The sequence below is a fragment of the Vigna radiata genome, chromosome 6 (genome assembly GCF_000741045.1).
Source record: "Vigna radiata var. radiata cultivar VC1973A chromosome 6, Vradiata_ver6, whole genome shotgun sequence".
In the NCBI taxonomy this organism is placed as follows: Eukaryota; Viridiplantae; Streptophyta; class Magnoliopsida; order Fabales; family Fabaceae; genus Vigna; species Vigna radiata.
Window position 1 is genome coordinate 10725023 of NC_028356.1, and position 16186 is coordinate 10741208.

Here is a 16186-nt window from a genome sequence, read left to right on the forward strand (position 1 = left end):
ATTTTCCTTATTTTTTTTTAATATTTATCTACTTTTTAAATATACTTTTATAAAAAGAAAAATACAAAAATATGTTTTTAAAGGTCTAAGCACACGTGCGACCATTCCGTCGGCCTTGTGCGGAAAACCTTTTTCTTCTTCTTTAAAAAAATCAACAAAAATTATTTCAAAAGGTTTAAGCACATGTGCGACCATTCCGTCGGCCTTGTGCTGAAAACCTCTTTCTTCTTTTTACAAAAATTAACAAAAATTATTTCAAAAGGTTTAAGCACACGTGCGGCCATTCCGTCGGCCTTGTGCTGAAAACCTTTTTTCTTCTTCTTTCAAAAAATAACAAAAACTATTTTAAAAGGTTTAAGCACACGCGCGACTGTTCGCGTAGGCCTTGTGCTAAAACCTTTCCCTTTTTTATAAAAAGATCAAAACACAAAACATCATTTTCTAAACAACGAACAATCTTTCACCTAAAACTACGTGATCATTGATTCTCTAACCAAAATGGAGATACGTAGGAGCAAGGCCAGTCCTTGTAAGGTTCACTTTCCAAAAATCCAAAAAATCCAAATCTTTTGCAAATAAATTTTCTCAACGACTTCTCAAACAAAATTTTCAAATAGTTTCGCTAGAACTACGTAACCCTGATTTCTCAGTCTGATTGAGAATACGTAGGAGCAAGGTCAACCCTTGTCGGGCACAAAAAACATAAAAAAAATATTTTGTTTTCTTTAGAGTTTTATTTTTTAGAGGAAATTAAACATTTTGCAAACCACATCAAATTCGCGTATTTAATTAAAGGTACTACCTCAGGACAGGCATTGTAGGATGCTAACACCTTCCCCACACATAACCGACTTCCGAAACCAGAATTTGGTTTTGTGGACCAAGCCTTTCCTTATGGTTTATCCATAGTTTTCCAAAATAAACTATGGTGGCTACTCCAAATCTCTTTTCAAAACCATTTTCTTTTTGGATCGTCTTCCCGTTGCGACACCGGTTGCGACAATATGAATTAAATAAGAATTTGGATATATGAGAGTTTCAAAAGATTACATTGTTCCCCAACAACAAAGGGTTTAGTTCACCATTATCATGGTGAAACTAGATGAAATACAATGGAAGAATGAAAGAATAAACCCTAGATTGAGTAGTTTGGAGCCTAAGCATCCAAAGAACAGCCTCCAAGGTGTGTAGAGCTGCTGTGGACGTTTCCCTCTGCCAAAGATTCCCATTTTAAGTCATATTGGGGCTATTTATAACACAGAAAAATAACAGAATTTAAGCCCGAGCCCAGCAGACAACCGCTCAGTGCCTAATTTAACCGCTCAGCAGTTTGACTCTAATCGTTCAACCGCTCAGCACCCTATTTGACCGCTTAACAATTTGCCTCTAATCACACTAGGCGCTCAACGGTCCGTTCTGGCGCTCAGCGGTTCCTTTGGCTCTTCTTTTCATCCTTTTTCTTCATCTTTCACGAGCACAAGTCCACCTTACTTCACTTCTATCTTCAAATCACCTCAAAAACCTACAAAACAATGTAAAACCAAGCATAATACCTCTAAAACCAACTTTTGACTCTCAATGACTCAACTAATTATCTTACTTGATTTTAAGCTCGTTCTAAACCATAAAGGGTGTGTTTTAATATCAAATTTAAGCATGAAAATAACGGTTTTTAGACCGTTATCAGCCTCTATAATTCAAAATGAGAAGGAACTCAGGATTAAGTCGATTAGAAGTGACCACGGTAAAGAATTTCATAATGAAGCTTTCGATGAAAATTGTTCTGAAATGGGGATATCTCACAACTTCTCTCCTCCAAAAACACCTCAACAAAATGGAGTAGTTGAAAGAAAGAATAGGGCATTGGAAGAGTTGGCAAGAACCATGCTAAATGAAAGGGACTTGCGTAAGTATTTTTGGACATATGCAGTAAGCACAACATGTTGTGTGTTGAATAGAACTGTGATAAGATCAATTTTGAAGATAACTCCATATGAGCTATTCAAAGGGAGAAAGCCAAACATTTCTCATATAAGGATCTTCGGATGGGAATGCTTTGTGCTAAATAATGGAAAGGAAAACCTTGGTAAGTTTGACTCCAAGGTTGATGAAGCAATTTTTATAGGACACTCACTACAAGCAAAGCCTATCAGGTTTACAACAAAAGAACAATGTGCGTTTAAGAATCTGTTCACGTTGTGTTTGATGAGTACATTGAAACTACGGTTAATCTTGAACAGACTAGAAAGTCTATAGAAGTTGATGACTCTACTGGAGAGGAAGAAGAAAATGAGGAAAATCCTGAAGAAGGAAACTCTGAAAATGTAGTCGATTCTCCCAGAACGGAATCGATTAAAGAATGGAGAGTTCCTAAAAATGTCTCGACTGGCAACATAAATGGTGATATCACAAGAGGAGTTTCAACTAGAAGACAACTTAATCAATTTTTCATGAATGTTGCTTATGTTTCCAAAATTGACCAGAAAAGATTGAAGATGCAATTGCGAATGAAAGTTGGATGATGGCAATGCAAGAGGAACTGAATCAGTTTAAACAGATTAATATGTTGAAACTGGTTCCAAGAGATAAAAACTTGCAAGTTATAGGTACAAAATGGGTTTTCAGAAACAAAATGGATGATTAAGGGGAAATCATAAAAAATAATGCAAGACTAGTTGCTAAAGGTTACAGTCAAAAGGAAGGAATCGATTATGATGAAACATACACACCTGTGGCTAGATTGGAGGCAATTAGAATTCTTCTTGTTGTCGCTTCTGTGATGAAGTTCAAGCTATACCAAATGGATGTCAAGAGTGCTTTCTTAAATGGTTACATTAAAGAGGAAGTATATGTGGAGCAACCACCAGGATTCCAAGACTTCAAACATCCAGATTTTGTCTTTAAGCTAAAAAAGGCTTTGTATGGGTTGAAGCAAGCGCCAAGGTCATGGTATGAGTGCTTAAGTGAATTTATAGTAAAGAAGTGATTCTTTAGGGGTAAAGTTGACTCAACTCTTTTCATTAAGAACTCAAACAAAGATAAACTATATATTCAAATTTATGTTGATGACATTATCTTCGGATCAACTAATCCTATTTTGTGCAAAGAATTTTCCAAAACTATGCAGGAGGAATTTGAGATGTAAATAATGGGAGAGCTTACTTACTTTCTTGGTCTTCAAGTCAAGAGCGCTAAAAATGGAATTTTCATTCACCAATCCAAGTATTGTACTCATTTGTTGAAGAAATTCAGAATGTTGGGCTGCAAGGAGGCAGCAACTCCCATGGCAACAAATTGCTACCTGGATCTTGATAAAGCTGGTAAAGACGTTGATCAAAAGATGTACAGAGGTATGATCGGATCTTTATTATATCTAACTTCCAGTAGACCTGACATCTTGCACAATGTATGTCTTTGTGCTAGATTTCAATCTTTACCTAAAGAATCACACCTAACTGTTGTAAAAAGAATTTTGAAATATCTTAAAGGATCTAAAAGTCTTGGACTATGGTATCCAAATGGAACATATATTTTTCTTGAAGGGTATAGTGATTCTGATTTTGGAGGCTACAAGCTAGATAGAAAGAGCACTAGTGACACTTGTCATCTACTTGGATCCTCTCTAGTCTCTTGGCATTCAAAGAAAAAAGCTTGTGTGGTATTATCTACCACATAAGATGAATACATAACAGTTGGAAGTTGTTGTGCTCAGTCTCTTTGGATCAAGAGTCAATTAGAAGATTATGGTATATCACTAGATCATATTCCCTTAAAATGAATAAATCTAACTAAAAATCATGTTCTTCATTCGAAAACTAAGCATATTGAAATAAGGCATCATTTCATACGAGACCACATCCTCAAGGGTGAAATTGAGGTCGAATATATAGATACCTTACATCAGTGGGCTGGTATTTTTACAAAATCGTTGCACAAGGAAAGATTTTTTACTATTCGAAATGAATTGGGAATTCTAAATGACAGTGGTGTAAAATTGGTCATGGTCGATTATGTGATACATGAAGTTGAGTATGTTGTTGATTACTGTTACACTAATACATCTTCCATACTCATTTCTTATCTATAATAATTCTTGCATTACAATGATTCTAAAATGCTTGATCTGGAAAAGATCTTGAAAGGTTTTTGCAGGAACATTGCTTTTGGATGAACAACTGGAGATTCAACTCAAATGGAAAGTAATGAAGTCGATTGCAATTGTGGATCAATCGATTGTTGATAAATAGGGGTTAAAAATTCCACGAATTGGAATTCTGTTATTCTGTTTATTGATCATATATTGTTGATTGTTTCACATTCAATATATCTATGTATTGTTATTTATTGAAATCTTTGAGAGTTTATATTGAGATTGTTGAATTGATATTGTATTTATGTTGCATTGATGTGTTTGCACAATTTTTGATATGATATAATACTGTCACATGCTTATGCATGCTCTGAATTGTTCTGTGAATACTGCATTGTGCATTTGGGTTTTGAATATAAAACATGCATAATGACAAGGGGAGCATTGCATGATACTTTAGATATTTCACATGCCTACACTTAAGGGGGAAAGTTTATCTTTTTCATGTGATTATTAGTGACAGGGGGAGCATCTGTATCTGTGTTATGATTTACTGATGTATCTCTGTATGACTGATTATCTACTAAATCAATACCTGTGTGTATCTTTTTTGATAATGCCCAAAGGGGGAGAATAATGATGTAATGATGTTGACTGATATTTGATTGATAATCTGTGATCTTTGATTAATGTTTGATTTGTACAAACATGGTTATCTATTAATCATGGTTGTGCATCATCAAAAAAAGGGAAGATTGTTGAGATTGTTGATAGGAGAGCACTGGTTTAGCCAAACCTTACAATCTCAGAGCTTATGGTTTTTTATGATGACAACACATAATTAATAACACATGTGTTTATATGTGTTTATGTGTTACATGTTCATTACTTTCATGGTTATGATTAAATGAGAATATGTTGGTGTTGTTTTTGTCATTGCATGAAAGTTCATTGTGTTATATGTGAGATATTATTTGTGATTGCATAACAAATGTTTTGAAAAAGGAAAATCACGTGCACTTTTGTAGAACTTAAATTGTGTGACAAAACAACAATTTTAAGTTGACTTCATTATAAAGTAAATCTATTAGAACCCGAGCTTTGCACAAACTTTTTCAAAGTGTGCTGTGAGTATTTTTGGAAAGAATGTTTTTCAAAACTATGCATCTAACTGTTACAAAGTCGACTATGTGCGCAAGCCATTCGACTTGGTCTGTTATGTTTTGAAATTTTGTTAATGCTTGACATATTCTGTCTAACAGCTATATTTTTAATATGTTTGACCAAGCATTAATTATGAATCAATTGTATTAAATGTGTAATCAATTAAGTTGGTTTGACTGCTACTAACTCTTATAACTATCTGAGTATATTCGACTCTATTAGTAGCAAAGTCAACTTAAGAGCGTCAGTTTTATGAAAAACTATATGTAAATGCGAATTTGAATTTTGCAAGAACTTTTGTGATTCTAACAATTTGATTGATTTATTTTCAGATTATTGATCTCTTTCAGAACATGTGAAAGCTCCAAGAATCCATCAAGAAGATCGTGGTGTTCATCTTTCGTGATTGCTTGACGAGCAAGAATTTGTGCTCTTTGATTGTCTGATCAACCTGCATTTGAGGTGTCTGTTTCGTGATCAGTTTCTCTCACTCTTGTGAAGATTGTTGTTGTCCTATTGTGACTACAGGAAGAGGACGTGTGACGTTCTGGACTTTGAGGATTGTTCAAAGTATTGAAAACTGCAAGAGAGGGGACATCTTGTTGTTGTTCTTTGTTTGTATATGCCTAGATTTTGATTAGAGGGTTAGATAGGTGTTTTATGTAACACCCCTAACGGAGTGCCACTTGGAAATAATAAAATCCGAAATTTACGCCAATTTTATCATAAATTTAAATGTCGTCGCTTATAACATTTATATAAAATCGTGGAAGCAAACAAAACATCAAACGTTCGAACGTATTACAATATATTATTCAAAACATACAAATATTAAAATCCATTATCCAAAAGTATAGGAAAATACTTTAAACATAAAAAAATTCCCAACAGCTAATCCCATATCTCTCGTCGCGCTACTCCTACCCTTCCTTATCTGCAACACCATCTACTCCCGTCCAAGGACGATCATTGCAGGTGGAACCACAACCACAAAAGGAAAGGGTGAGTAACTAAGAACATAACATAGTATATGATTTAACATCATACCATCACATCACAAACTAAAATAGTCATAACATCACAATACAGACTAATATGATCATAACGTCACAACACATCTCAGTATTCAACTCATAACTCAAATCATCACCATCTAGACTATCATAGTCATAACATTACAATACATTACAGTATTAAACTCACAACCCAAATCATTTACACAAGCTTCTGCTGTTTCCTTTAATTTGGTCGTTCCAAACCTGTTTTGCAAAATAGGACGGTTCGAGCCGCCTTCCATCGCAACTTCAAGCCTATCTCCCCGACTCCTTAAGGAATTACGAGTAAAAACTTCGGTTAGGCGCACTAATGGGTGTCGCGGCCCATACAAATTTGATTGCATATGAGAAATGCAATATAGACTAGGAAGTGACTCTTAGGTCGTCTATCAAGGACCAACTGTGGTTCAGGACTTAGGTCTAACACGTAGTGGGGGGGTTTGTGAAAATCTTTGTGAATACGGATAACTAAATTAAAACACGAATGCAAACAAAAGTGTAAAAAGAAATGTAAAAACAGGATGTGAAAACGGTTGGTCATTAACTTAATCACAATGCTTCCAATCAAAAATCAACAAAATAAAGCAGCGACTCAAACCTCTAATCCAACACAGTTAACCAACTAAGCGAAGGCTAATCATGTTTTCATAAAAGCGAACTAAGCGAACGCAATGTTAACATCAAATCCAATTTACACCATGCAGTTCATTAACTAAGCGAAGACTCAACACCAATTGGGCAACTAAGCGTATACCCAATTGCAAGTGCAAATATAGATTTCACATTAACCAAGTCAGAGTGGCAAACACAATTACAGTCCAGAAATCTCAAGGAAACATTATAATGTTATTAATGACCAACCCGACTAACCTAAACTACATGACAGTTAAATTATCACTACCAAACATATTAGATTACATTGAGACAAAATAAAATACTAGACCCCAACAAAGTGACAAACAAATATCCAACAAAGTTAAATTAAATTAAATGCAAAAATAAATTAGAGAAACTAAAAAGCGACTAATCCTACTATGCAAATCAATTCAAAACTAAGGAATAATCAAACATGCTTTTTCCTACACATTCCATGTGACCAAATACATCCAACAAATGAATTTAAAAGTGCAATTGGCCCAAGAAAACCTTCATGGTCGTGAGTCATGTAGTCCCCCAAAGTCAACTTCAATTCAACCTTCAATAAACTATTCATATGTTGCCTCCTTTTGTCCCATATGCCTCATTCTCTAAGAAAGTGAACATGTGCCTTCCACACACAATAAAACCATGCTCTCTCTCCTACCATGCAGCAAAGAAACTTTCTCTCTCCCTACCAAAACCAAATTTCCGAACTCACTCATCTTCCAAGGTTAAAAAAAAACGTTGCCTTCCATATTCCACACTCCAAAAGGTGCTTCAATCTCTTCTACCAAGGTGCCACATGTGCAAAGTCCAATGTAAATAAAACAATCAGAATACATTCTCTCCTCAATGCAATTCACGTCCAAACTAGCAAAGGGTTGAATACCAAAGTAGAAATATTCCTTCTATGAAAGTGTGCTTCAAATTTTGCTTGTCCAAAAGAGGTAAAAAATTAAATGCTCAATTTCTCTCTCCCTTCCCAACCTATTTTCGGTTTTCTTTCTTCTCAACCACCATCCAAAGCTTTCTTCTACTTCCCATTACCGAGACTACACCTAAGAACCCTTAAGTTCAATTGCAAAATGATTCAAAAGCAATAAACACAAAGTCTACCTCTTCAACTCAACTTCAACACTCACTTTTCTTCAAACTTTTAATGAAAATAAAATGGAATCCCTAGCTCTCTTTTCATTACCGTCCAGCCACCATCATCAAGCACAAAGTCCAGCTCAAAATATGTTTCCAAACATCAAAAACGAAATGCAAGAAGACAGGGTTCAAAACTCAAACACCCATACACCAACTCAAGCTTCTTTCACTCCAAAACCCATCAAGAACTTCGTTTTCATCATCCAATCCAAGAAACTCAAAGTAAATATGAAAATATGGCAGCAAAGAAGGAGAAAAACGAAATAGCTCTTCATTCAAACCAAAGACCCATCATGAAAAATGCAAGAAACCACCTCAAGACTCAAGCTTATGCTCTCAACTTCAAGAAGAAATGAAAGGAAAATGGGTGAGGGATTCACTTCCACCAAGCAAAGATAAACAAGATTTAAGTAAGAGAAGAAGAAAAATATGATCTTGGTCATTCGATAGCTCCAAAAACGTAAAACCCTATATGATCTCCAAGAGAGAGTTCATACATGCAAAGTGATATGAAAAGTGGAAACAAGAAGTGTGTGTCTCGGTCTTGCCATTCTAAAATAACGTCCAAGACTTAAAATGGTGGGGTCCACCTCTAAGGAAACCCTAGGGTCTATGCAAAGTGTCCCACACATTGGGCTTCTACAATTTTGCCACCAAAAAGGGCCCAAATGCACTTAAGCTTGATTAAAGTTTCTAAAAACGAAATTACAACTTAATTAAAATGGAAGTGACTAAATGTTGAGTCTTGAATGATCACGCCACCTTCCCTAATGCTCCAAATGATGTTTCCACAATTTCCCTGCAACCAGAAATGCGCTTAATCAGCTCAGAAAATCCAAATTAGCACAATTACGAATTTCTGACCAAATTAAGCAGAATTCGGAAAACGGGGAAATAACAGACAATTAAACACAATTCCCTGGTTTATTTAAGTGCAATAAACTAAATATAGTTCAAGAAATAACAACTCATCACGCACCCACCGTGCACTATACTCACACGAGCTGAAGTCATTGGGCGAGACATCCAACCCTCTTTAGTCCTCGTGCACAAGGATAGGGTGACACTCGAATCTCAGTCTCCGTAGAGAACTCAACACACTATCGTATCGCAATACGAACACCACCGGTTCGACAAAAATTCTAAGGAAATGAAAAAACACTTGCCCTCACAACTTCACCATCACAACCATACACATATCACCCGCATATACAACGTCAACCAAATTCATTGACCAACAATTAGTTAAAAATACTCAAATAATTAAATCAATCAATTTTTCACAATAAAATAGATTTAATTATTTTCCTACTAGGGTACCCCGTGAAATTATTAATCTCACCCTTCCATCCACTAGAACCAATATTTCTAGTGCACCCCCGCTTTTACTAAAAATCACAACACATAATAAAACACATTTTTTCATGTACTCTTTTTTATTTTAAATACACCCCCTCTCTTAAATTTACCAACCCAAATGAACCCCATTAATCTTTTAATTTTAAACTCAAACTTTATTTTACTCTATCTCCAAGTGGACCCCACTTTAAACTCATTTTTCACCAAAACTCTCATTCTCTCTCCTATTTTTCTACTTCTTACGTAACATCTCTTTTCGTCCCCTCTTTCTCTTTTTCTTTCAATTAAATATACAAGGTTCACATTTTTATCCTTCCTCTCAAATGTCGTGGACCCCACTCCCATTTTACATTTTCAATCTTCTCTCTCTTCACTTTCTTACGTCAAAACTATGCACACACACTCTAATTCCATTTTTCTTCATTACCTTTGACTTTTCAACACCCATTTTAACTCACCTTTCTCCCTCTCAACGGCAAAACACATACACACACCTCCTTTCACTCTTTCACTTTTTCTTTCTCAACTAAAACCCTAAAACCACCTTTCTTCTACTCTTCTCTCACTTTCCATGTTAACCGAGACTCCTCCATTCCTTCTCTTTTCTCCTTGCCTTTGCTATGTGATTTGTAGTGTGCCCATCTCCTCCTTCCACTTCCATAATTCTTTCTTCATGTTCTTCTTCCTCCAATGACATCAAGCTTCTTCTTTCTTCACTACTTTCATCAACCCCATATACCCCATCTCACAAACATCACTTTCACTCCTCTCATACTCATAACTCACTCTTTTCTCTTCCAACAATGGGAGAGAACTCTCAATACCCTCCTACCCACACTCTTGGTCAAAGAGTGTAGATAAGCATCCCACAAAAATATTATAATTCATACATGGTAATAAGGAAACAAGATGCACACAATATAACATGATTTTAAGTGTAGCCATAAAACTTTTTCATACACATACATCACCCCAAAGTGTCCAAAACATGTATACCCATTTTAAGAATAACAATTTTTGAAAAACCAACATGTAAAGTTCAAAGTATACCCATAACTACAAAAAAACGAAAATCACTATATATATACAACCCAAAGTATACCCCTTCACAACCCTAATTTTTGAAAATGCATGAAAATAATCATTCTCCATACAACAACACATGAAACTAAACACAAAAAGAGAGAGCATGCATAAACATGTTAACTTTAATCTCAACACAAAAGAAAGGAAGCATGCATCAACATTATCATGTTCCTTCTACCCATCATACACCATATTATATCCCAAGTTAAACCCCTTACCTCTAGTTCCAAGCTATCTTCCAAAGTTCTTAGGTTTTCGCCCTTCACTAGACACACCAAGCTTCCATCCTCTAAGCTTCCTTTAAGTCACGGCTAAGACACCAAGGTTGGGTGGCTCTTCCTTTTCTCTCACCAACTTTGTTCTACAATGAAGTGTGTCTCTCCACTCAATCTCACGGCTCTCTCTCTCCATGTTTCATTTCCAAAGTGCTTGAATTACAACCTCACTAACTTAAACTTTCACATTTAAGTGGAATTAACTCTACACCTTACTAACCCTTAACCAACCACTCAAGGGTATTCCCAAGGTCATCATCCTACACAACCCATTTCAGATTCTAACTCCACTTTAATGAGTATAAATGATAGTTTTAAAGTGTGTTAAAGTGCTCCCATAATATTCATTTATTTAGCCTACAATTCTCATGAAATGGTTAACCTTCCCAATGGATTCAAAAGTCTCTCACAAGCTTCCTAAGGCTAAGAAAATGTGTGCCCAAACCCATGCAAAGTGGAAAAATAAATAAGAACCATGCATAGTAACGTAACCCTTACAATGAGAAAACCAAGTGGAAACCATCCTCCATGGACGTTCACGTGCTCAATATAATGAGCCAAGTTTTCCTTCCATTTTTTTTATCTCAACCATGCAAATGCGAACCTAAAATAAACAAAGCAATGCAAGGAATTGCACTCCTACTGTAACGCTCACATCACAAACGTATTACTTTCATTTATACCCCTACACCTTTTCTCTTTCATCTTAAATGTGAGAAGCAAAGCAAAGAAAAGAGTTTGGAATCTTTTTAGTAAGAGTTTGAACATAAGACCATGCACAAACACAATAACCACTAGACCAAGTTCCCTTAACTAATATAATAACACAAATAATTATATTTAACTACTTTTTCAACTATTTTCGTAAATTCACATTAAAACAACTATTAATTTTATTTTATTCACTTCTTTAAATATTTCTTAACACAATTTCACAAAATAATTTATTATTTAACATTCCAAAATAAAATAATTAAATTAAAACATCGTTTTATTTATACGGGTCTTACATTTTATATTTTGACGTGGAGGTCGCTATAAAAGCTTTGTTGTAAAAACCTTGATCATTATAGTGCATTTGCTTTCTGGGATTGGAAAGACACTAGATGTAGGCAGTTTGGCTGAACTAGTATAAAAACCCACGTTTGATTTCTCTATCCCTGCAATTTTACTTTCAAAGTCGACTTTAATTTTTACATAATCGACTATATTCTGCTGTATTTGAAAAATCTTATTCCTTGCGTTTCAAGAAAGATTTTAAAGATCATCCTTTTGTGAAAAGATTTTTAAAAGACTCTGATTTTAAGTTTCACCAATTCACCTCCTCTTGGTGTGAGAAACTAAGCCATATCATTTTCAACAAATATTTTACTAACATCAAAAGTACATAAATATACATCAACTTATATATAGAAATAAATTTAAAACTACTTTTTACTTGAGCTGTCAAAACGGGTCACCCGCCCCGACTCGGTCTGGCCCACCACGGGTTGGTCACTTAGTGAGCTAACCTAATCTGGCTCATTTATTAGTGAGCCAGAAAAATTTGAATCCAGCTTGACCCACTACGGGTTGGTGGGTAAACGGATTGGCTCACTGACTCACTTAATTAAAAAAAATTTAAAATAAAAAAAAAATTACAAACTTTCTATAATTCAAATCTAAACAAATTTCACTCTCAAATTTCACTCCCAACATGGGTGTTTAATTAATTATGAAAATAGGTAACTTAAATAATTTTTTCAAGAAAAATATAATAAATATTTTTTTATAAAATTAAAATTAAATTTTAATAAAATAAAATTAAGTATGTGGGTTGGTGGGCCAATCTGGTTCACCACGAGTTCAACCCGCATGAGTCAGATTTAAATGAGTCAAGTTAAAATCTGATCTACATAAAAAAAATACAATTTTTTTAAATTCAATATGATCCAAACCTATGATAGACTGAATTAACCCACAGGTTTAATCCATTTTAACACCTCTACTTTTTATTATTATAATAATACGAGGGACTACTCCCACACTCCCGGATGAGTAGATGCGAACCATTAATTTTCTAGATACATTTCCAGTAAAAAGAAAATAAACAAGCTGAATAAAAATAAGTTGGTAGAATGAAAAGAGACAAAAGATGAATTATAAATTTTAAATGTTTAATTAATAAAAAATTAGATAACAAATTCCATAATTTATTTTCGAGATCATATCACATTAATTTTGTCCATAAAAATACTTACTTGTCCTTTCAAATAAACAACAACCTATATTAATGAAGAATAAAGGAGAGAAACAAAAGTCAAAAAGTCAATTAATAAAGTCAAAAAGTCATCATTATTTTTTAGAACATGTCTTTACTAATTAGTATTTAATATCTATGGGTTTCTCCTTCCAATGAATCTTGCAACCCACAATTTCAAAACACTAGGATTATAAATTACCATCAATTATATTTTTTTCTATAATATTCTACTTTTACATCATTCTATATATTATTCTTTTGCCTAGTTTCTTCTTTTTCCCTTTTTATTCCTTCTGATAAGGATAAGGATAGTAGTTACTTTATTCGTGAAAATGTTAATTTTACTCCGTATTGGCTATTAATAAATTAAAAGAGTCCGTTAAAACTAATGTTTGTATCTATATTCGTTTTTCTAAATAGCACTTTAAATATTATTATTAAATTAAATTTAATATTTTTGTTAGAATAGATTTCATAGGGTATTAACGTGGTCGAGATTCTTCGACCATGATAATTATAGATTCTGAGTGAGTTAACTAATGTAAAGATATAATATTTTATGAATAAATTATCTAATTATATTAGATATCGAGTATTGTGCCATTAAGTTATAATATTATATGCTAGTATCTTTTCGTGTCTCTTAGGGTTTGTTCGCTTCGGAGTAATTCCCTGTTCACGCTGATTATCGAGCGAGTAATTATAAACAAAACGCGTTCATTTCCACTGATTTGCAAGCGACGATTTAAAGATGTTTGCGAGATTTCGACACTGTTCATTCACCCGGGCATCTGCGAAGATTTGGAGGGATCAATCAACCATTGTCTAAAATGCCCTCTTCATTTTAAATATTTCTCTCCGTTGCCCTCACCCACTTGCACCAGCTTTCACGTTCTGAAGCCATGCCATGGAACAGTGAAGATTCCAGCAGCCTGACGACGTTCTGCTTCATTCAGGCATGGAATAAAGAAGAAAGTCGTATCCAGTTACGCAGGGAGGTGTATCCGATTACGGATAAGCCATGAAAAAGTCCAGCAACTTGTATCCGGTTACCCACAGACTTGTATCCGGATACGGTTCTTCTTGTTCACAAAAGCTTGTATCCGGATCTTCACCCATGTTGTATCCGGTTACACGGTCATCATTATTTCTTCTTCTTCTTCTTCTTCTCCGGTTACTTCTTCTTCTTCTTCTTCTTTCTTCTTCTTCTTTCTTCTTCTTCGTTGAAACTGTGCACGACCTTGTACCCTCGCATGAGCTGCAACTGCACATGAACTTCTACCTTGGCATGAGCTGCAGGTGCTGCCTTTGCTGCGTCTGAAGGTGGACTCGGATGAAGGTGGAAGATGGTGGAGGGTAGCGGATGCAGACTGGATGGTGAACCATGCAGCACCCGTGATTCGGTTATTTTTATCGGTTTATTGTTCTTATTTTTTTTCTTCTGTTTTAGAGGCTCAGGAGAAAGTTACTAACCCGCTTTTCGAGAAACGTCCGAAGCAGTTCGGAATCGGAGGAGTGTTGCCGCCGAAGAGAGACTTGACTCGGTTCGTCAAGTGGCCCAAGACCGTTCAAATTCAGAGGAAGAAAAGGATTCTGAAGCAGAGGTTGAAGGTTCCTCTAGCTTTGAACCATATTACGAAGACACTCAACAAAAACCTAGGTCAGACAAATTTCTATAGTGTTGGATCTGATATAAATATTGTTGTTATGTGATGTAGTGTTTCGTAATTTTATGTTATTAGAAATGCATCTTTTAATTAGGTATATCTGAAAGTGTTGAGGCTAGTGTTATATCAGAGGTCTCCTTACAAACGTTGAGATAGTTTCTTCCATTAACTTAAGGTTAATGATAATTAGATTTTTAGGTTGTTGTTATCCACTAAACGAGAATAAAATAAAAAACAAAAAACATGCTTATAATCATTAATAATATTAATGATAATAATTAATAATATTAATAATAATAACTAATAATAATAATAATTAATAATATTAATGATAATAATTAATAATAATCATAATAATGATTTTCTTCTCTTTATAATAATAATATTAATAATAATAATAATATTAATAATAATAGTTATTACAATTATTATTATTATTTCGATTTACTAAATTACCATTTTTTTATATTTTAAAAATTAATTTTTATTTTTTTCCTTATAAACAATTTTTACAATTAAATATAACATTAACGATTATCATTTTATATTACTTTAATACCTAGGGGTATTTTGGTAATCTATAATTTCTATCAATTAAACTAATTTTTTAAATCTGTCACATCAATTAAATCCTACACTAATTCTCACAAACTTTACTCTCAAATCCACTCTCAATTACCCACAAATCCACTCAAAAAAACAACAATAAAATTACCCTCAAATCCACTCAAATCCATTCAAATCATCTCCCTCAAATCATCTCTCTCAAATCCATCCAAAAGAACACACCCTTAGAGATATTTTCGTGTTTGATAATCTAGTCAAAAACAAGTTTAGTATCTCCTAAACTAGTCATCGAGGTTCTTATCAATGGATTTAAAAGTGTGATTCACTTAAATAAGGTCCATGATCAACAAGATATGTCTATAAATATTATTTTAATTATTATTGGAGAGATATTTTATTCTACATAATAATGCTTGATTTGTAGGCTTATTCTGTTACTGTATAATAATGCCTGATTTTTAGGCACTTTTATTTTTTTAGCCGTTATCACTTCTTTCATGTATTATGTTACGTGAGTGCTATTTAATAGCCTCTTTAATTTAATAAACTTACTCAGTTGGCAAGAGTAGCAATATACATTTTTTATTCTTTCCAAACTGGTATCAGAGCTCCCAGTGAGCCTGATACAGAAGTTGTAGCTTACAAAGGTGAATAATGATAAATTCTCCTAAAAAATTCCTTACTTTGACGATCAACATTATGATCATTAAAGTGAACTGATGGAGAATTTTTATGTGCCAAGGGTCTCTGGAATCTGATTAAAAATGATGTTGAGGAGCCTATGGATGGTAGTGTTTTGTCTCGTGAAGAATTGGAGTAGTTGGAGAAATCCAAAATTGAAGATCACAAAGTAAAACATTACCTTTTCAAGGCCATTGATAGATCAATTT

The 16186-nt window shown here is 34.1% G+C and overlaps 1 protein-coding gene across 1 annotated transcript; it reads left to right on the forward strand.

Annotated features, from left to right (window-relative positions):
- The first annotated feature begins 3148 nt into the window (after positions 1-3148).
- On the forward strand, positions 3149-14775 carry LOC106763422 (60S ribosomal protein L7a-1-like). Its single transcript, XM_014647617.1, has 2 exons — positions 3149-3350; positions 14513-14775. The coding sequence occupies exons 1-2, from the start codon at positions 3149-3151 to the stop codon at positions 14773-14775; spliced, it is 465 nt and encodes a 154-aa protein (XP_014503103.1).
- Positions 14776-16186: the final 1411 nt, after the last annotated feature.

What these genes read in the sequence shown, in the direction of transcription:
- LOC106763422 (XM_014647617.1), top strand. Translation starts at nt 3,149, where the DNA reads ATGGGAGAGCTTACTTACTTTCTTGGTCTTCAAGTCAAGAGCGCTAAA. An exon ending in TGATCAAAAGATGTACAGAG is followed by an intron (nt 3,351 to 14,512) that starts GTATGATCGGAT and finishes CTTCTGTTTTAG; the next exon opens with AGGCTCAGGAGAAAGTTACT.